Source organism: Saccostrea cucullata, unplaced genomic scaffold (assembly GCF_032062105.1).
Source record: "Saccostrea cucullata isolate Sc308-1 unplaced genomic scaffold, CSIRO_AGI_Scuc_v1 ctg729, whole genome shotgun sequence".
Lineage (NCBI taxonomy): Eukaryota > Metazoa > Mollusca > Bivalvia > Ostreida > Ostreidae > Saccostrea > Saccostrea cuccullata.
Genome location: NW_026933670.1, coordinates 68,229 through 88,549, shown reverse-complemented (window position 1 = coordinate 88,549; position 20,321 = coordinate 68,229). Strand labels below are relative to the sequence as shown.

Below are 20,321 nucleotides of genomic sequence, written 5' to 3'. Positions count from 1 at the left end.
AGGCCTGTACATCATTATTACTTAATGGCGTTTTGAAAAAAAAATCTTGTTCATTATCTTTCTTGGAGATGATTATGGATCCTTAATATCTATTTATATTCATTGATGTTATTACACTTTCAAGATCAATATATTATGAAAATGACTGAATTTTGGATATTGTTATGTCATATGGTAGTATCAAGAAGTACACATATTTATCCCTGATTCAGAAAAAATCCTCTCACTACAAGTTTTAAAAGAAAATCTAAACTTCCAAATTCGAAAAAAAATTTCTGTTACCAAGCTCACAAAGTGGTCCATAATACCCGTCCTGACACGAACATGTAAAGTTGTTCCTTAAATCGTGACATGTTCCGTCATTGTAACATGGGTTACTTGCACACTCGTTAATATCTAAAGGAACGAAAAGTTGGAAATAACGATTTGCAATCCATTTTATAACAACTACAAACAATGCAATCCTGGGAACAAAGCATAAACATGCACTCCCGAATATTCCGGGGGGATCAGGTGCTTAGGAACAGTGAGCAAGACATGTCCACGGGTCAAACACTCTGTGAGCCGTTTAATTTGTATTGATGAAGTACAAGGAGCGTTAATATATAAAATATCAAGATAACGAACAGAATTCAAGTTTCAAGTCCATTTAAACAATACAAACAAGTTGCTGTCCTTTAAAAATGGACTGCAATACGTGGACCATATGCATGTGTTTCTATCTGAAATTTAATTAGAGAAAATTTCTAGGTTTAGGAAATATTTATTTAGGTTTGTTCACATTTCTACAATGATCTGCCTACTTTGACTGATTGTACTTTCATAGCAAAATTGTTCAATTTTATCTCTGATTAGCCCACAGTTTTGTAATTTTTAAAATCGGCCTATTTTGATACGTGTTACCCAAAGCGGCTAGGACTTGACATTTGTTCTGGATTTATGCGGAAGAAATCTATCATTGGGAAATAGATCTGATGGTACACATGTAGCAAGGCTCTGTAGTACGCAGATTTTTTTTCGGAGGTTCCCTCTCCCCCACATGGAAAACCTTTGCCAGCCTTGATGCTCAAAACTAATGCTTCAGAAGACTTGTCCTATCTTTTAAAAGATACATGTAGAACTAGTTGTTGAATGAAGTTTTTAATTAAGTTTTTAATTACCGTTGTTATCTATATACTGCAAGTTCTTCCTACTTTTTAAAATGCCTATGCCATAAAATTAAAGTTTGGTTTGTATAGAAATGTATGTGTTTTAGAGAGAAATTCGGATCCGATGCTTGCTCCTTAACAAAAGACATTTGAAATGATGACTGCAAAAGAGACTGTCAATTTCCATATTTCATCAATTTTTGTCAATAGCTTACTTTGTTTTAGAAATTGTTCTTACGTATAACACTTTTTATTGTTTATCGAATCAACTGAATGACATTAACCCCGTATGCAGGTGATAGGGATAGGAGAAGGTGAAGTCATCACGTTGATTTAGCTGTTATGTTTGGCTACCATTAACGTCTTTTCCTATTAAAATTCCCAAACATAAAAAAATGTATTAGATTCTGTGGTTTCTTTTATCTCAAACTCAAAAAAGGTACAATAATTAATTGAAATCGGTCTTCTAAAAAAGGCGCAATTTTTGCCCTAGGGAAGTCCAACAGATTGTAGAAGACCTGCTCTTTTAAATATCAATTTTAAGAGTACCTGTGTGTACAAAGTTTTCTAACAAAATATTTTTGCAAAAGACCAAAGATAAGACTAAGCTTAGCTTTGACTCTAATTTATCGTAAGGGATTATTCATATAAAGTTTAAAAATTCGTAAGATTTGATGATATTAATTTTGGTAAAATTTTGTAATTTAAAAACTTCAGTTCGAGTTTTAAGCATTCGCGTCTGATTTACACCACATGTGTCGCAGTAGGTGCTGGCACGAAGAAGATCCCTCCCTGATGAAAAGCCCTGAGTGCCGAGTTTAGGACAAAATTTGCAGCTCTTTATCGGCAAGTGATGGTGTCTCCATATGAGTGAAGAATTCTCGGGAGGGACGTTAAACAATATACAATCAATCATTCAATCCTTCATCGCTGTAAATATTTAAGTTAGAAGTAAAGAAAGAAAGAAAGAAAGAAAGAGCTTGATAGAACATTCACTGGAAATCCCTATGTTTCTATTTTTATAAGGATTTTCATTGAGTTTTCGAATGCAGTATTATAAGTATGGAAATTCAAATCAAAGGAAGCAAATGAATCCCCAAAACTCTACTATTTTTCTACATATCTAAGAGCTCGGTAAATCACCAATGAAAGCGTTATGATACGTGCATGCATATTTGAATGTAACAAAACACAAAAAATGTAACCCCAGTTTTCTGTTGGTTAACAGGAACAAGAATAAACTATTAAGTCCAATTTTACAAATCCTAATTTATTGCAACAACAGTCATTATTTATTTTTTTTTTGTTGTTGTTAACATTGTATTATAACAAATGAGGTTTACAAACATCAGAATTAAATTAAAAAAAAAATTATATTTTGAAAAGCAATTAATTTTTGCCAAAAGCCCTGAAAAATAATAATTTATATTCCCCCCGTGATATAAATCTTTTGATGTTGAGTGATATAAAAAAATCAAAAAATCTCTTTTAATATATCTTCATTTTTGAATAATGTGTGTTAAAAATTTGTCACCCGTAATTCATTTCATAAAACAGGGTGAAAGTGGGAGGTCCAATTGTGTTTGCTCTGCTCTTATATATTTGTATATTTGTTTAATGGACGTATGAGATTTCTTTAATATTTCTTCTAAAATGGACTTATTTCCATATCCTTCTTTTAATCAATAGTTTTCAACTAAGTACTTTTGTTGCTCCCCCCCCCCTCACCATTATAAACAAAAAATGCACATTCTGTAAAAGACAAAATTCTTTTGCAGTAGCGTACAATAATTTGTACACAGTTCATAAAGACAAAAGACTTCCTAGAAACTCAATTAATCATTGGATTGGTCGTTTTAGTGAAGTAAGTGAGATGGTTTAAAATGATATTTGTACTGTTGCTCAGTGAAATCAAGTTTGAAAAGGGATATGTATTTTTAAAATTACTAGTAAGCAATTTGTTATGAAAGACCTACTATTTACAGTTTGAAAAATAGTTGATTATCTTAAAAATAATAAGATTATCAAATACTTCAGACTAAGTTTACTTTAGATTTTAAACATATTTGATATGATAAAAGGAGGGACCCCTTCTCTATCCACCTTGAATAAAAGACTCCCGAGAAAGAGACATTTGGGATTTTACGGTCACCATGCTTATTTTGAGAACGAATATTCTTATCCACCCATTCTGTTGCCGAGATTTGAACATTTTTTACAAATGAATTTTTCTTGTTCTAAAAATAACATGCATTGAAGTAAATATAAAACTCAGAAAAATCTTTCAGTTTTTGTGACAGAACGCTACGGAGCAGGTCACTTGAACGTCTATGTCACGTGATTCGCGTATGAGCAGAACGTTGGCAGATGTGCATTAAATTTGAAGAGGACTAATTTAAAATATAATCAACACTGAAACCAAATCTTGCTTCTTTTATGGAAGTGATTTAATAAGTTCGCAAATTTTTATCACCCCTCTCGTTCATACAATGTTGCTTAATGTTTTACCCGTTGTGGGTATTTTTCTACTTCTATTTCAAATGTGCCCGATCCAGAATTTGAAACAATATTCTGTCAATAAGACGGTCCTTACGATTAAAAAGTTGGAATTAAGAGAATATGTGCATCATCACAAGTACTGTTTTTAACGTTTGATTTACTAGTGGTGTGATATTGATCCGTATCAGCTCCACAGATCCATATCAGCCCTGCAGGGCTGGCTATTGTTGCGTCAGACATATCGCATATGCCAAAATCCTGTATTTATTACTAAGTAATTTACAGATTTACAGATCTTTGACAACAATTTTGTATATCCAAAGTAAGCGCATGCATAATGTCTTTTTTCTGTTCCGTCTGGCATGATAGGTCAAATATTTTGATTAATTTTATTCTTTTAATGTTCTTGAATTAACTGTCAGGAAACTTCTAAAAAATCATTTATGAAATTTAATTAAAAATAACAGGTGTACCGTAATCATTCTTTAATTTATCTTTATGAAATGAAGCCTAGATACTACATTTACCACGTTCACATCGTGGTCCTTGATACCCATCATGGCACGAACAAGTGAATTCATTAATCCAGTCGTGACATGTTCCTCCATGCATACATGGGTTACTGGCACATTCGTCCTTATCTAAAATATAAAGTGGAAACCAAGAAAAAAAAAAAAAAAAAAAAAACATAGGGGTCTTCACTGTGTGATTACACCTTGTTTTTACATACCTGGTATTTTTCAATATTTTTTTTTACATTTTCGGATATCGAAAAATACTACAGTACGTACACTTAACCCTGTTCTGGGCCATTTTGTAATTCTTCTACCAAGCTTAAAACTGAATGCATAATATTTTACAAGTAAAGACCCAATTGATTAAACTTGCATGATAATTATAGATTGTATATCTGTACAAAAATGTCCTTGAAAACCACGAATCACAATTAAAACAACAAAATAGTTTCACATCTACCCAGATTCATAGGAGAGGGGTTATAAATCAGTGTCATATCTCTCTATCTCAAATTAAAGAAGCGTTCTAAAACTGTAAACGTGAAAAATATCATGCTGAACCACTCTAATATACAATATACTCGGTTGCGTAATACAAAATTACTTAAGTGATACCGATTGTTTACATCTGGAAATAATTTGAACATGGTGAAATTCTGACAATTCAACAGGTTTCATGAATAGTGAATACCGATTAATTTATAACAGTGTAAATGAAAAACAGGAAGATATATTTTTACAATGTATTTTTTTCCTTTCTGCATTAATGAAATTTGTAAAGTAATGAAGTCTTTCAGTACGGAATCATTACTTTGATTTTAATAGGTAGGGTATTTTGAATGATACATGGAAGTTTATGCTTAACACGAAAAAAAATGGAAATGTTATTATTTTCAATAAGCTTTAAAGTCCATTAAAATTACAACTTAGAAGCAATGCAAACACGGACCTCAAATACATTAGCAGTGGGACCAGGTGCCATGAAGGAGTGAGCATCCCCTGTCAACCGGTCACAATCGCCGTGTGCTCCTTGTCATGATCGGAAAGTGACGGAAAAATCCCTCAACAATTAGTTTGTAACCAATGACCTAACAGTTACTATAAAAACATCGGTCTGCATTTGATTTTCTGGTAGATTGTATTTGCTGACAAGGTTATTGTATAGACCATATATCGCACGAAATGATGACTTTAAACAAGACTTTTAATATTCCTGTTTCATCAACTTGTTTGAAAAAACTTACCTTGTTTTAGATACTGTTCATACATTGAGCATACACTTGAGTATCGATTCCAGTGAGAGATATATATACATATACCCCGGTATATGATGTTTTATATTTCATAATTTATTCCAGCTTTGATGATTTAATTATTTTATTTACTTTTCAGAATCTATAGCAGTCCTACTATCCGTGGATTTTTTCCGACATACTAAGTATTTTTAACTTTAATGCCAGAAGCGTAAAATTTTATACATTTAATTATATTATAGATTAAGGCAGAGATCAAGCGACACCCCTGTTTTCTTGCAACTAAAGTTGATAAAAAAAAAGACTAAAACACACAGTACATGTAGTTTGTTTTTACCGAGTTCACAGCGTGTCCCATAATAACCAGGTTGACAAGAACATACATATCTGTTAATCAAATTGTGACATGTTCCTCCGTTGATACATGGGTTACTGGCGCATTCATTGATATCTACAAATTAAAAGAAATTTAGTTTTGTTATATTGGCAGTAATATCATATTCTAATGTAAATGGCTTGTAAAATGCATTTTGTACTGGCTAATGCACCGATGATTGAAGCAGTAAAATGAGAAATAACGAGACTGAAAGCATTTCATTATTGCGTGACGTGTTTCATTAAACAAAACTCAAGAAAATAAGATATAAATATCAAACACAATGCAAAGATTGCGTGCATTAGAATGGGAATAACTACCTTCTAGCAAGTTGAGTAATTTCGACCGCAAATTCTGTTATACCGGTTGCCATTGTCGGGGAAACTCAGCATTAACGATCGCACATACCAAATTGAAGTTACTCAGTAGTTATTTTCCAATTTGTTTTTTTTTTTTTGTTCTTTTTTTTAGACAAGAAAAATTCACAAAAATGTTCATTTTATAAACCTTTTAAATAAGAGAATAACTATTCTAAATATGTAACATCTACATATAAAAAGAAATTAAAAAGAAGTAAAAAAAAAATCCACGAATGAAGATAAACAATGAATTATTCTAAATACTAAAATATAATGATAAAAAATCTTATCAATGTTCAATTTAAAAGAATTTCTTTGAATTAATTTTTTTACTGAGTACAGGCCGTACTATATTTAAAAAAGCTATTTATTTCAGTTTTGTTATACGGGAGGCTGTTTAATATATTTGAAAGAAAGGAAAACAAATTATTTTACAATGAAGGATATGGAGATAACGAACAGTATTCAATATGATCCACAAAATAATACAACATAGGAGCAAAGCAAACACGGACCTCCAAAACATCAGAGATGGGATCAGGTGATATGGAGGAGTGAGCATTCCCTGCCGACCAGTCACACCCGCCGTGTGCTCCTTGTCATTATCGGGAAGAAACGGAAAAATCCATCGTCAATTGAGTGTACAAATAATGGACTAACAATAAGTATGAAAAACTTCCGTCAGCATTTGACTCAATGATAAATTGTGTTTGACGACAAAATCATAGTATCGACCATGGAATAGAATAGTGAGTTGTCATCTTACTCATTTTATAACAAAGCCAAAAACACCTAGTAAAGCATTTCGATACATGGGCCTGTAAATCCCTTGACGACCAGTCAGACCCGTCCTGTGACTCTTGTAATGATCAAGAAATGGAAAAAAAATCAGAGAAAATTATATACGAAAATAATGGTCTAAAACTAGTATGAAAAGTCAGTTAGCATTCGATCTAATGTATTTGCATTTGCTGAGTACTCCGTTTTTAACTATTTCATTATTACTTTATTTTCATGTATTATGTGCTTTGTAGAGTGACTAGCTCAGGCTAAAAGTTGAAATGGTCGTAGAATGTAGATAAGATAATAAGAATTCTTTACGAAAAAGAAATAAGTTACGTAAATTTCAATTATGATGATAAAAATTCATGGACAAACCAGTTTTATTTTGTTTTACCATTTTAATTTTGTTTTTGCTGTTAGCAAAAAGATCGGAAAGAATAATAAACAAAAACAAAATCATCACCTAATTCATTTTTTTACAATTCAACCAATAAAGGATATTTTTGAGAAGAGTTGTTTTTCCTTTTTGAAAAGTAAAGTCAATTAAAATATTTTCAACTAGTGCTAATTGTAACGGGAACCATTACAGATGTTCCCCAAACGCTCCCCAACTCCCTTCTCGTGCCATATTCCCTGTAAGCTTCATTAAATAAGGCAAACTCTATGTACTTAAGACTTTAGCAACGTTTTCCCAGAAGTATACCAAGTATATTCAAATTTTAGCAATGCACGCGCGTGCGCATAAGAATACATGTGCATAATGACGATATCATCTTGTCTACACTATTTAGAAATCTTGATATACTAAATATTGAAGAATTTAATCCAAAAGTGTTAAAAACACGTTTAATGAATTGTATTTGTAATTTTACTCATTTCAGGTGCACGCACGTGCATGCATGTGCATGATGACCATACCTTCTTGTAGGAGTATATTATGTCTATCTATGTTCTAAATCCCATTTTGTTTGGTTGAAAATCGAGGGAGTTATAGCCTTTTAAAGTTTAAGCCAATCAGATTGAAGAGCACATGCATGCACGTGTTTTCATTAAAATTGTTAAATATCACATTGTAGCATATCCTAATACATGACCTTTTTTTCAAATTTCAAAGCATTTCATCAAAAACAAAAAAGATATTGAGATTTTTGTTTCAGCCAATCAGAGCGAGGCGCACGTGCATACTCGTGAGTTCGTGCGAATTTGACAGTGTCGCATTGCCTACACTATTAAAATATCCTTAAATAACGAGTTTCAAAGCAATGCAATAAAAAATGTAAAAGTTATAGCTACATAAAGTAAATCAGTCATTTCACTCATTTATCGCGCACGCACGTGCATGCGTATGCGCGCAAAATGACCTTCGTTCCGATCACCTACACTACACACCTATAAACCCTAAAAGTTTTTAACAGTTGGGTTAACAGTTTCTGAGAACACTTGCGGACAAAAAAGTACCGGAGAAGAAATAAGAAGAAAAAAAGAAAAATAACTAGAAAGTCTGCTATTGCAAGCAATATCTTATGTCGCCCCGAGCTGAACAAAACTTTCATTTTTTTATTTTTAAAACAATACTAGTACACATTAGCTAATCTTGGGTAACCATCAATTCGTATCAGTACTTTGATTTAAAAATCAGAGTAAAGAATTTTCACTTTCCCTTGGTTTCCATTGCAATAATCGATTACTAGAAAATTTTAAATGCGAAACGCACAAATACAGATACTAATTATAAGAATAAAAAAAGTTTCATGACGAATGTTCAAGGGACCAGAGAGAACACTCGCGGACAAAATTCGTCGCTTTTTGCAAGTTTCCATGGCAACGGTAACCATTTTGAAACTGAATGACCACACAACACAACTACAACCAGTGGTCGTTTTTGAGGAAATTTTCAGGAATATTGTTCCAGCCATCTCCGAGAAACAGCCTGGAAAACAAAAACATGCGTACAATCGCAATATGTCGTTCCCGACTTTGTTCTTATAATATTTAGAAGAAACAGAGTAAAAACAATATGTTCCCAAACTCCGTTTGGGGAACATAATAATAATAGAAAGAAAATACTCATGACATATTACCGAATTGTTGAAACAGAAAGTGTTAATTGTTAACAAATAGTCGTATTTTACAAGATAAGAATTCGTATTGTATCACTGTCTAGGATTTTGTTTCGATTCAGGTTATTTAAGTATCTTTTTAAGCCCTTAGAGATATTTAAAGATAAAATGATTGAAATTACGCAAAGTACAATTATTTATCAAGTTCACAGCGTGTTCCACGGTACCCAGGTTGGCAAGAACAAGTATATCTGTTTATCAAATTGTAAAATACACCTCCGTGCATACATGGATTACTGGCACACTCATTGATATCGGCATGTTTAGAAATAAAAATAAGCATCGTTTTTCTTACAAAAAAATTGTACAAATTGAATAAAAACCACTTTTGAATGACGTTTATTTTCAATAATCTTTATAGTCTATGAAACATGTCAAAAATCGAAATACTAAAACATCAGAGGTGAGACAAGTTGCCGTGGACGATAGAGCATCCTCTTCCAACTAATCATAACCTCTGTGTGCTTTGTCATGAATGGGAAGTGAGGAGAAAAACGTCAACAATCAGTGTATAAACAATGGTATAAAATCATCAGTCTGCATTTGACTTTCTGATAGATTGTATTTTCTACCAAGATTATTGTATTGACCATAGAACGTACGAAATCGATGTTCAAACAAGACTGTAATTATTATTGTTTCATCAACTTGTTTGTGAAAAACACTGTTTGTACTTAGAACAAACTCTTGCGTATCGAATCAACTGAGAGATACATATGTTTATCATGTACTAAAGTAATAAATACACCGATTCAGCAGTGTGCGATACGGAATCCATATCAAACCTGAAGAAACTTTTGTATTAAGTTTCAAAGTGAATTACTTGATTTTATTTGAATATCAATTTAAAGCAATAACATTTCTGGTCTCATTTTTATCGATTACCTAAAATAGACATTACATGTTTTACAATGTAACGGTTGGGGCGAGCGCAGTTATATAAAAACACCTGAAAATTTATTAGCCACTTCGAACATAAAGTCGCACAAGACATCTCGACTAACTGTGATGTCACACGACGTCACGGAGCTCGTCAGAGTTTACAGAGAAAGCCGAGCGTTTGGTTTAAACTATATATACAGCTAGTGAAATGTTTGACGAAAGTCATTGTAGAGTATTTTCCTGTTTCGTTTAAGGTTTCTACAAACCAAGAGCGGTTTATGTTTTATGTTATTTTTTTATTTGCCATTATCGTATATATACCTGGTACCAAAGGTCTTCTGGGAAGGTTTCAAAGAAAGATTTCCTTGACGTATGTACAGAAATTATTCCGAATTTTCTCTTTTCTACACGTTAGTTTATTGAGCTCGCTGCGCTCGCTGTTAAATTTTAAAGGAAAAAAAAATCATTAACAGGTATAAAACATTCTTCAATGACTTTTTGTTAACTCGCATATTAAGTATTTTAAATATATGAAAATTAGAATACTACATACTAAACTTCATGTCATATGTAAAATCAGCCTTCCGGTCCCATATCAGAGATCGGGCCTTCGGCCCTCAGGTGTATATGGGGCCACGCAGGCAGATACGACTTATGATACGAATTTTAGAATGTAATATTCTCTATATATCTAATACTGTATATTTCATAATTCATTCCATGTTTGTTGATTTGAAAATCAAAATAATGTATTTACTTTCTGATTGCAATCTTATTATCAGTGGATTTTTTTTACCAACATTTTCTTGAACTATAATACCAGTAGCATAAAAATAGCTGCATTTTCTTGCATATTTATTTATATTCTGAATGATGGTAAAAATCAAGCGACATCCTCGTTTCTTGGAGCTCAAGTTGATAAACGATTGCAAGAAGACAACTTGTATGTAATTTGCCTTTACCGTGTTCACAGCGTGTCCCATAATAACCAGGTTGACATGAACAAGTATATCTGTTAATCAAATTGTGACATGTTCCTCCGTTGATACATGGATGACTGACACATTCATTGATATCTAAACGTTAAAAGAAATTAAAAATAATTTTGTTATATTGCCAATAATATCACATTTTAATGCAAAAGGTTTGTAAAATGTATTTTGACTGGCTAATTCACTGATGTGTGAAGCTTCAAAATGAGAAACAACTTTAATTGTTCATAAAACACAACTAAACAAAATAAGATATAAATATCGAAGACAATTCAAAGATTGCGTGCATTAGAATGGGAATAATTACCTTCTAATTGAGTAATTGCGACCGTTAAGTCTGATTTTACGGTCGAAAATATTTGTTATACCGGTCCCAGCTGCGCGTTGCCCGTGAAACTCAGCATTAACAGTCGCACATACCACACTGAAGATAGTTATTTTCCAATCTGTTTTTGTTCATTTTTTAAACACGAAAAATGTACAAAAATATTCATTCTATAAATCTTTTAAATTAGGGAATAACTATATTCTAAAAATGTAATATCTACATATAAAAAGAAATTAAAAAAAGAAAAAAACTATTACACAAATAAAGATAAACATCGAATTATCCCAAATGCTAAAAGAAAAATGATAAAAAAAATTTCTGACAATGTTCCATTCAAATGAATTAGTTTGTATTAACATTTGCTGAATACAATCAGTGATATTGAAGAAAAAAATATCTAAATCTTGTTTGTTACACTTGATGTTGTATGTTACATCTGAAAAGAACAAAAAAAAATTAATATAGTAACTTTTTTAAATCCTACTCATGAAGGATATGGAGATAGTTCATTAACAAAACAACATAGGAGCAGAGCAAACACGGACTTCTAAAACATCAGAGGTGGGATCAGGTGCCATGGAGGAGTGAGCATCCCCTGCTGACCCGCCGTGTTCTCCTTGTTATGATCGGAAAAAACGGAAAAATCCGTCGTCAATTAAGTGTACAAATAATGGACTAACAATTAGTATGGAAAACGTCAGTCAGCATTTGACTCAATGATAAATTGTATTTGCTGACAAGGTCATTTTATTGACCATAGAACTTACAAAATGATGACTTTAAACCAGACTGCTGATATTCTTGTTTCATCAACTTGTTTGTCAATAATTTACCTCTTTTAAAAAATTGTTCATACGTAGAGCATGTTCTTGCGTATCGAATCAACTGAGATATATTAACGCCATATACAGGTGCTGAAGATATATTGGTGCATAAGTAAGGGAGTTGACGATAGAAAAGTTAAAGTCATTATGTTTATCATAGAGCTTGTTTGTTAGATTACCATTAATGTCTTTTTAAAGTAAAACATCCAAGTATGAAACAGATGTGTCAGAATCTGTTGTATCTTTTATCTCAAGCTCACCAGGATATATCGTATTGACATAGGAATGGAAATAACAATTGTAAATTGACAATAAGGTGTCGATATATCTACAAGTCGAGTTGAAGGCCACACCAAGTGTTTTTTTTTTCTTTTCACGCATAAAATTTTGCACAAATTCTGCTTTAAATGAATACAACAACAGGTCTGTTAATAACGGAGCGCAATTGGTACCCATGGGAATTCCAGTAGATTGTTGGAAGACCTTGTTTCCAAAAAACCACATAGATATTGTCAATCAGAAACTCAAGCATCTTTTTGATGTCAACTTTTGAGTGAGTAAATTTACGAGTTCCATTTTTTATTGAAAAAGCAACTGTCAATGATATAAAAAAGGCTGGGCTTTAGTTTGTGATTTCATAGCGTCCAAAAGTTCTTTGGAATTTTTTAGTATCCACATCTGATTAACACCGATTCTTGAAATATATTGTTGCACAGTACTCTTGAAGATTTTCCTTCACTACTGTCAATATATTAGAGATGAGAAAAGAAACAGGCTTGGTTGAAAATTCATTGGAACCCGCAATGTGTCTTTGTTTGTAAGGATTCTTATGAAGTTTCAGGATCCAATTTGTATATGTTAGTTCAAAATCATTTTGGTTGTTCGGGATATTGACAATATTAAAAACGGACATATGATTTGAAAGAATTTCTTCCTTAAAATGGAACTATGAGTTTTTGTTGAATTACCACTTGTAGAGTTTGTACCACTTGTAGTCATTTCATAAGAAAACAATTTTTAAAAAACATGAGTAAAGCATTTCGATACGTGGTCCTGCCAATCCCTTGTCGACCAGTCACACTCGTCATGTTCCTCTTGTAATGATCGGGAAATGGGGAAAAAAACATAGACATATCTACATGAAAATGCTGGTCTAAAACTAGTATTAAATGACATTTAGCATTCAATCTAATGTAACTGACTTTATGATTAGATTGTATTTGCTGAGTACTCCGTTTCTAACTATTTCATTATTACTCTCTTTTCATGTATTATGTTATTTTGTAAAGTGAATGGCTCAGGCTAAAAGTTGAAATGGTCGTAGAATGTAGAAAGAAGATAAGATAATTAGAGTTCTTTACTAAAAAGAAATCAGTATGATAAATTTCTATCACATTTCAATTATGATGATAATTATTTATGGACAAAACAATTTTATTACCCCTATCAGTCTTAGTTTGCTGTTTGCGGATAGGAAGGAAAGAATAATAAACAAAAAGAAATCATCATGCAATTCATTTTTTGACAATTCAACCAATATATTATGCTATTTCTGAGAAGACATTGTTTTCTTTTTTGAAAAGCATAGACAGATAAAGACATGTTCAATAATAAAAAGAAAATCCTTATGACATATAACTTTATTGTTCAAGCACAATATGTTAATTGGTAACAAAAAGTAATATTTTACAAGATAAGAATTCATATTTTTGGTATGTTATGTAATCACTGTCTAGGATTATGTTTCGATTCAGGTTATCTAGGCTGTGCATTTACTTATTTTTTTAAGTCCCTTAAAGATATTTTAAAGATAAAATGATAGAAACTATGCAAATTTCAACTATTTACCAACTTCACAGCGTGTTCCAAGGTGCCCGGGTTGGCAAGAACAAGCATATCTGTTTATCAAATTGTCACATAAACCTCCGTGTAAGCATGGGTTACTGGCACACTCATTGATATCTGCATGTTAAAAAATGAAATAAACATCGTTTCCCTAACAAAAAATTGTACAAATTATATTAAATCGATCAATCAATTTTTCTATACTCAATCGAAACAGAAAATAAAAATCGCTAGTAAGATATGAAAAAATCTTTCTGCATTTTTTTTTTACATTTTTAATTACTCCACTTTTTTAAAATATGTATAAACTCAAAATGTTATGTTTGATTACTAAGTATACCAATCATAAAGACGAAGAATAGTTCACAAGCCAAATAAACGAATATATATTTGTAATAGGTAATGACCTTGAATATGAAAGTATATTTGAGGTATGGAGAAAAATAAACATGATTTTTTTAGCACGAAATAAATGGATGTTCGGGAAATGTAACAGTGTTATGATTATTTTTGAACGGTATGGTAAAACTTGATTATTTGCAAGAAATTAGACATTCAATACACGACTTGTTGAGAAAAATTATGGAAATTTTGTATTAAGATATTTCCATCCTCGTATGATGTCATAGGTTTTTGCAAAAACTGTTATTAATTTAAATTTATGCCTAATACAGCAATATCTTTTGGAAAAATGCTTTTCAATAGGTGTAATGATAAATATAATTTAGTAAAATAATTTAAAAGATGTATATTTTTGGTATTTAATCAAATATCTACTCTTAAAAATATGTTAATAAGGGCAATAACTCCTTCAAAGGTATCTTCATTCTTTATTGTACTTTTAATGTAAAATAGTTTCCCTGATATTCAAAATTCAAAATTGTAGCAAGTACTTTGGAACTTTCAGCTTCTGAATTATGCATTTGAACCAGTTTTTACATGATTTTTTATAAACCGTTTACAAAAAATGTTCGATTTTTATGTTGATGTATAATTCTGTTTATAAATGTCTCCCATCTTTAATAATATAGCAACCTATACCTTTTTGCAATAATTGGTAAAATTAAACCATATTAAAATGAAAATAAATGCAGTTGTTATACTTTGAACCATTAAAATTGTCGGATGGAAAAACCTTAACGAGTTGGACAATATTCCTAATATTGTTAACATATAAATAAAAATTTTAAATCTTTTGTGGAAATCGGCTTTTCAATTGTCCAATCTCTTGAATTATGCTGTAATAACCCATTACCAGTATTTTGTTAGCCCATTGTTTGTTAATTAATTATCTTTTATCATGAGTGTTTGCTAAATTATTTTGTATTTTGATTACTGTCATGTGGTTTATAAAAGTTTTTAGAGATCCAAATCCCGTTGTACATGTATACAATGTATATACAACTGTCAGTTGTACAGATTGATCTTCACATTTTCATCTTTTTTGCATTAATATATGACATAATAATCAATAATTACATTCATTGTTATTTTTTATTCTGACTTATTGAATAGTATGATTGTAATAAAATTACCATATTGACAGTGTTTTCCACGGTACCCAGGTTGGCAAGAACAAGTATATCTGTTTATCAAATTGTGACATACACCTCCGTGCATACATGGACTATGTTTACACACATTGATATCTACAGTCATGTAGGAAAATAGGTAAAAGATACTTAGTTAATACATTTTTCAAGTCAATATATATATATTTTTAAGTCAATATAACTTTTAGCAACAAAATCCACCAAACAGAGAAGACGCTTTAACTAATGTAAAAATGATCAAATACAATGCGAGATATAACTGAAAATATGAAAATAAGATGTCATAATAGATTTTATGTTGATAAGACAATAAAAAAGAGTATATAGACTTTTGCGTTTCCAAAAATAGAAGCTAGTTAAATGATGTCTATTTTCACACAAATTAACAAAAATTGGTTAAATTATTTATTAAAAATTTTCTTCGTTTTAGCCTCACGGTCTTCAATAAGCAAATTAAAATTGAATAGTAACCGGTCAGAAGTTGATGTTGCGGAATTTTGATTTGGGTATAAATTATTGGAATTATCATCATTATTTGTAAGTTATTCCATTAAAATGATAAATATAAGTCAAGGGAAATGTGTTTACTATATATTGAACGCATATTGTTGAGCATTGGTCATCTCGCAATCTTGTGCATTTTTACAGCAATTTTGTGGAAAGTAATGAAAATAAAATTAGACATCGTTAGTATACCTGATATTAAGTATGTTTCCTTTTGAAAGACCTGCTCTGTAAAGTTATCATTCTGTAGATTCTTTATTTTTCGCGAATACTTTTTATCGCGAAAAGCCTCTTCAACGTCAATTCGCGAGAATAATAATTCGCGAATGGATCGTTCATTAAAGGATTTTACATTGTTTGTAGCACCATAAAAATAAAAGCGAGTAATTTTATTTCGCGGGTGGTGCTTCTCGCGATAACTAATTCCACGCGTATATTTAGGAATTTACAGTATCTGACAACAGAAATAAAACGAATTTCGTACCGTGTTCACAGCGTGTCCCATAATAACCAGGTTGACAAGAACATATATATCTGTTAATCAAATTGTGACATGTTCCTCCGTTGATACATGGATAACTGGCACATTCATTGATATCTACATATCGGAAAGGAAAGTACAAGTACGGAAAGTGAAAGTAAAATTTTATATATTTATTTATATTATGGATTAAGGCAGAGATCTAGCAACACCCTTGTTTTCTTGCAACTTTAGTTGATAAAAAAGACATAAAAACACAGTACATGTAGATTGTTTTTACCGTATTCACCGTGCGTTCCATAATAACCAGGTGAACAAGAACAGGTATATCTGTTTATCAAATTGTGACATGTTCCTCCATTGATGCATGGGTTACTGGCACATTCATTGATATCTACATATCGAAAAAATATAATATAAATGAAAAAAAAGTCACGAAATTTTGCGAGAAATCATTTTGTCTTTTCCGGAAAGCGAAATTTTTGACTCAGAGTTACTAGATATGCTGAACGTTAAATATTCTTTCTGAAGAGAGAGAGAGAGAGAGAGAGAGAGAGAGAGAGAGAGAGAGAGAGACCCTGTTCAGAGAATAAATTGTTTTTAAATTGTTTTTGTGTGTAATACGTTTATTACATTTGACAACGCAGTAAAACTCATCAACTAATAATGCGTTTAAAGGAATTGACATTATGAAAATAGTATACATACCTTGACATCCAACTTCATAAGAACTAAGATGATAACAGTTTTGGACTATGGTAACACAAGTATATCCTGCTCTACAACCTCTCTCTGCACACCTCTTGTCTTTCATCCACTCACACTAGTAGAGTATTCATACAAAATTGTTCAAGTTAATTTGAAAATATCAGCTGTGTTTTTGTCTGCTTTTTATAATATTAACTTATTGAGACTCACACTTATATGGAGAAGTTTTGTACAAGAAACAAATCAAACTGTTGTTTAAAATATTTGACATCATTTACTTTTGAAAGGATGATGTTTTCCCGGGACAATTTGCATAAATTGAATTAAACGGAGTATAATTTCACTTGACTGGTTCAAACAAAACTCACCACGCCCCTTCTGTCATGTATATCTTCAATCCATTCTCTTACTTCTTCGTAGTCACAGGAACCCGATTCCTCGCATTCCTCGTAAATATCACGCTTAGTTCGCGGAGCTCTGTTTCTTAAAAATGTTGATGCTATCTCTTTTGATGTCATTAAATTCTCAAGAGACAAAAGATCTACAATGCAATTTTTTCTAAATAATAATTGCTCTGGAAACAATTTCGAAAAAAATGCAGTAAAAACAGCTCTAAAAATCAATCAGTAATAAAAAAAAAATAACACAATCAAAGTAACTGTACAAAAAAAAACATTAACAAAAAATATAACCTTTAATACAACTAAAGTAAATAGATACAGTATCGTTCACACGTTTTCAAAAAATTTAAATAGGTTTTGATAGAATATAGACAATAAAAAGTTATAACAATTTTTTGGTCAGAATAATGGTATTGCTGTTTTTATTGGAGTTTTATGAAGAGACTTACTTTTACATTCGACAGCTGACTTTTACATCTAGTAATTGGAATAGATAGCTGTTTAAATTGTAGAAGTTAGTTGTCGCTTGTAATAGTAAGCCTCTTCACAAGACTCCAAGAGATATATTCTTAATAAAGTTTTAGCTTACATGTCCTGATATTTCCTTTTTTACTTTTCATGCTAAATCTTCAGGGAGCATTCCAATTGTTTTATGTTGGAAAAGCACTTGACGTCAAATGACATGTTCGGCTAAAACAACTTTCAAAACAGAAATTTTTTTTGAACTGCACACATGTCAATCTTTCAAATTCAACATCATGAGAAATCTGGAGATAACGAACAGTACTCAAGATAAAAAGTCGATAAGACAATACAAAATAAGAGCAGAGCAAACACGGACCTCCAAACCATCAGAAGTGGGATCAGGTATCATGGAGGAGTAAGTACGAGGGCTGTTCACTAAATGTCCTCGGTGCTCGGACAGAAGCAAAAGACGCTTTTCAATAATTTTGTCTTTATGAGTTAACTTAAATATTCTTTTTTTGAATTAAAACACATCTCCGTAACATTTTAATCTTATTTCTGATTGTTTTTAGAACTCATTTTTAAGTATGCCACTTTCCTACACTGGATTATGGCAGATCGTATGATTTCCTGGAATTGTTTCTTCTTTCTGAAAGGTGTTTTTTTTTTCAAGTTTGGAAAATGAACCAAGTGAAAGGGTAATAAATATGGCGACAAAATATAGTGTGACAAAATCTAACCTTTCTTTATCCCCAAAACTCCATTACTCTTCGTCTTTTCGTGGTTTGGACGCTGTCATGAAGAAATTTAAAGTAGTGGATTCCTAATTCTAGTTCCTTCCTCTCAAAAACCTTTAAATATTTTGGCAAAAAAAATTGCTTTCTAGACCCCTCCAGAAATTGAACTGTCTTCCCGAATAAGAATTTGAACAACAAGACCACTAATATTTTTTTTAAAGAAATGGCATAAAAAAAACTGTCTTTGTCCTCATGTAATTCTTTGCTTTTTTCAGACCTTTGCTGTTTTTGTCAAGTGCTTCTTATTGTAATATATTTTGAGGGAAATAAAGCAATGGAAATAAAGCAAAAGTTTCAATTTCTGTTTGAATTTCAGACAAATGAGGATAACATAAATTTCTGATTTTTAAAGATATTGTTTAGATATTCTCACATGATGTCGCTGTCACTCATTTTCCTCAAACATAGGGTGATCATTAAGTACTAAGCTTTTTTACTGTCGAATGTTTCTTTAAAATAGTTTGAACTACCCACAAATTGATGCCTATTAAATTTGTTAATTTGCTATGTGTTTTAAAGTCAACCAAACATCATAAATGATAATTTGTTCAATTTTGGCAAACAGAACATTGGTTGTTTTATGTCCTTGTCGCCATTTTTGATGTCCACTATATCAGTATTGTTCATTGAAATCAACCTGCTCATGTGTTTATAAAACAGGCATTGGTTGCTGTAAATTTCACAAATTTCAGTGAATATTTCTTTGGGATTCTTATCAAGTTTTATAGCAGCTTTAATGAAGCGTTGAATTCACTCTAGTTTACTGTTTCTTTATCATTCACTTTTAAAGCAGTGTCTCGAATAGCCTTGTTTTTCAGCTTCTCACAATGAAACTATAGAGGAAAAGTGGTCACATGAACTGATATCAATTCATTAAAGATTCAATCATGAAAGGAAGTCATGCTTAATATAATATCAATGTTCTATGTCATAGATTTCAGGACATTATCTATTGAACAGCCCTCGTAAAGTGTATATGCTGACAAGGTCATTGTATTGACCATAGAACTGACGAAATGATGACTTTAAACGAGACTGCTGAAATTCTTGTTTCAACAACACGTTTTTCAATAATTTACCTCGTTTAAGAAATTGTTCATACGTAGAGATATATAAACTCTAGTTGATGTAATAAGAATATCAGCAGTTTCTTATAAAGTTATCATTTCGTCAGTTCTATGGTCGATACAATGACTTTGTCAGCAAATATAATTTATCATTGAGTCAAATGCTGACTGACGTTTTTCATACTTATTGTTAGTCCATTATTTATATTATGAATTGACGACGAATTTTTCCGTTATTTCCCGATCATGACAAGGAGCAAACGGTGAGTGTGACCGGTCGGCAGGGAATGCTCACTCCTCCATGGCACCTGATCCCACCTCTGATGTTTTGAAGGTCCGTGTTTGCTCTGCTCCTGTTTTGTATTGTTTTATTGTTGTCTTACACGGGACCTCGGTTACTACGGTGCTAGACGTTAAAATG

The 20,321-nt window shown here is 31.6% G+C and overlaps 1 protein-coding gene across 1 annotated transcript in view; it reads right to left on the bottom strand.

Annotated features, from left to right (window-relative positions):
• The window catches only part of LOC134238853 (neurogenic locus notch homolog protein 2-like), a 44,063-nt gene that overhangs the window by 5,264 nt on the left and 18,478 nt on the right, over positions 1-20,321 (bottom strand). Inside the window, exons 13-17 of the mRNA XM_062720958.1 lie at positions 17,539-17,711; positions 17,171-17,285; positions 16,743-16,856; positions 16,466-16,579; positions 283-396 (exon numbers count right to left, since the gene is read on the bottom strand). Coding sequence (XP_062576942.1) covers positions 283-396; positions 16,466-16,579; positions 16,743-16,856; positions 17,171-17,285; positions 17,539-17,711 — 630 coding nt within the window. The remainder of the gene's footprint in view (positions 1-282; positions 397-16,465; positions 16,580-16,742; positions 16,857-17,170; positions 17,286-17,538; positions 17,712-20,321) is intronic.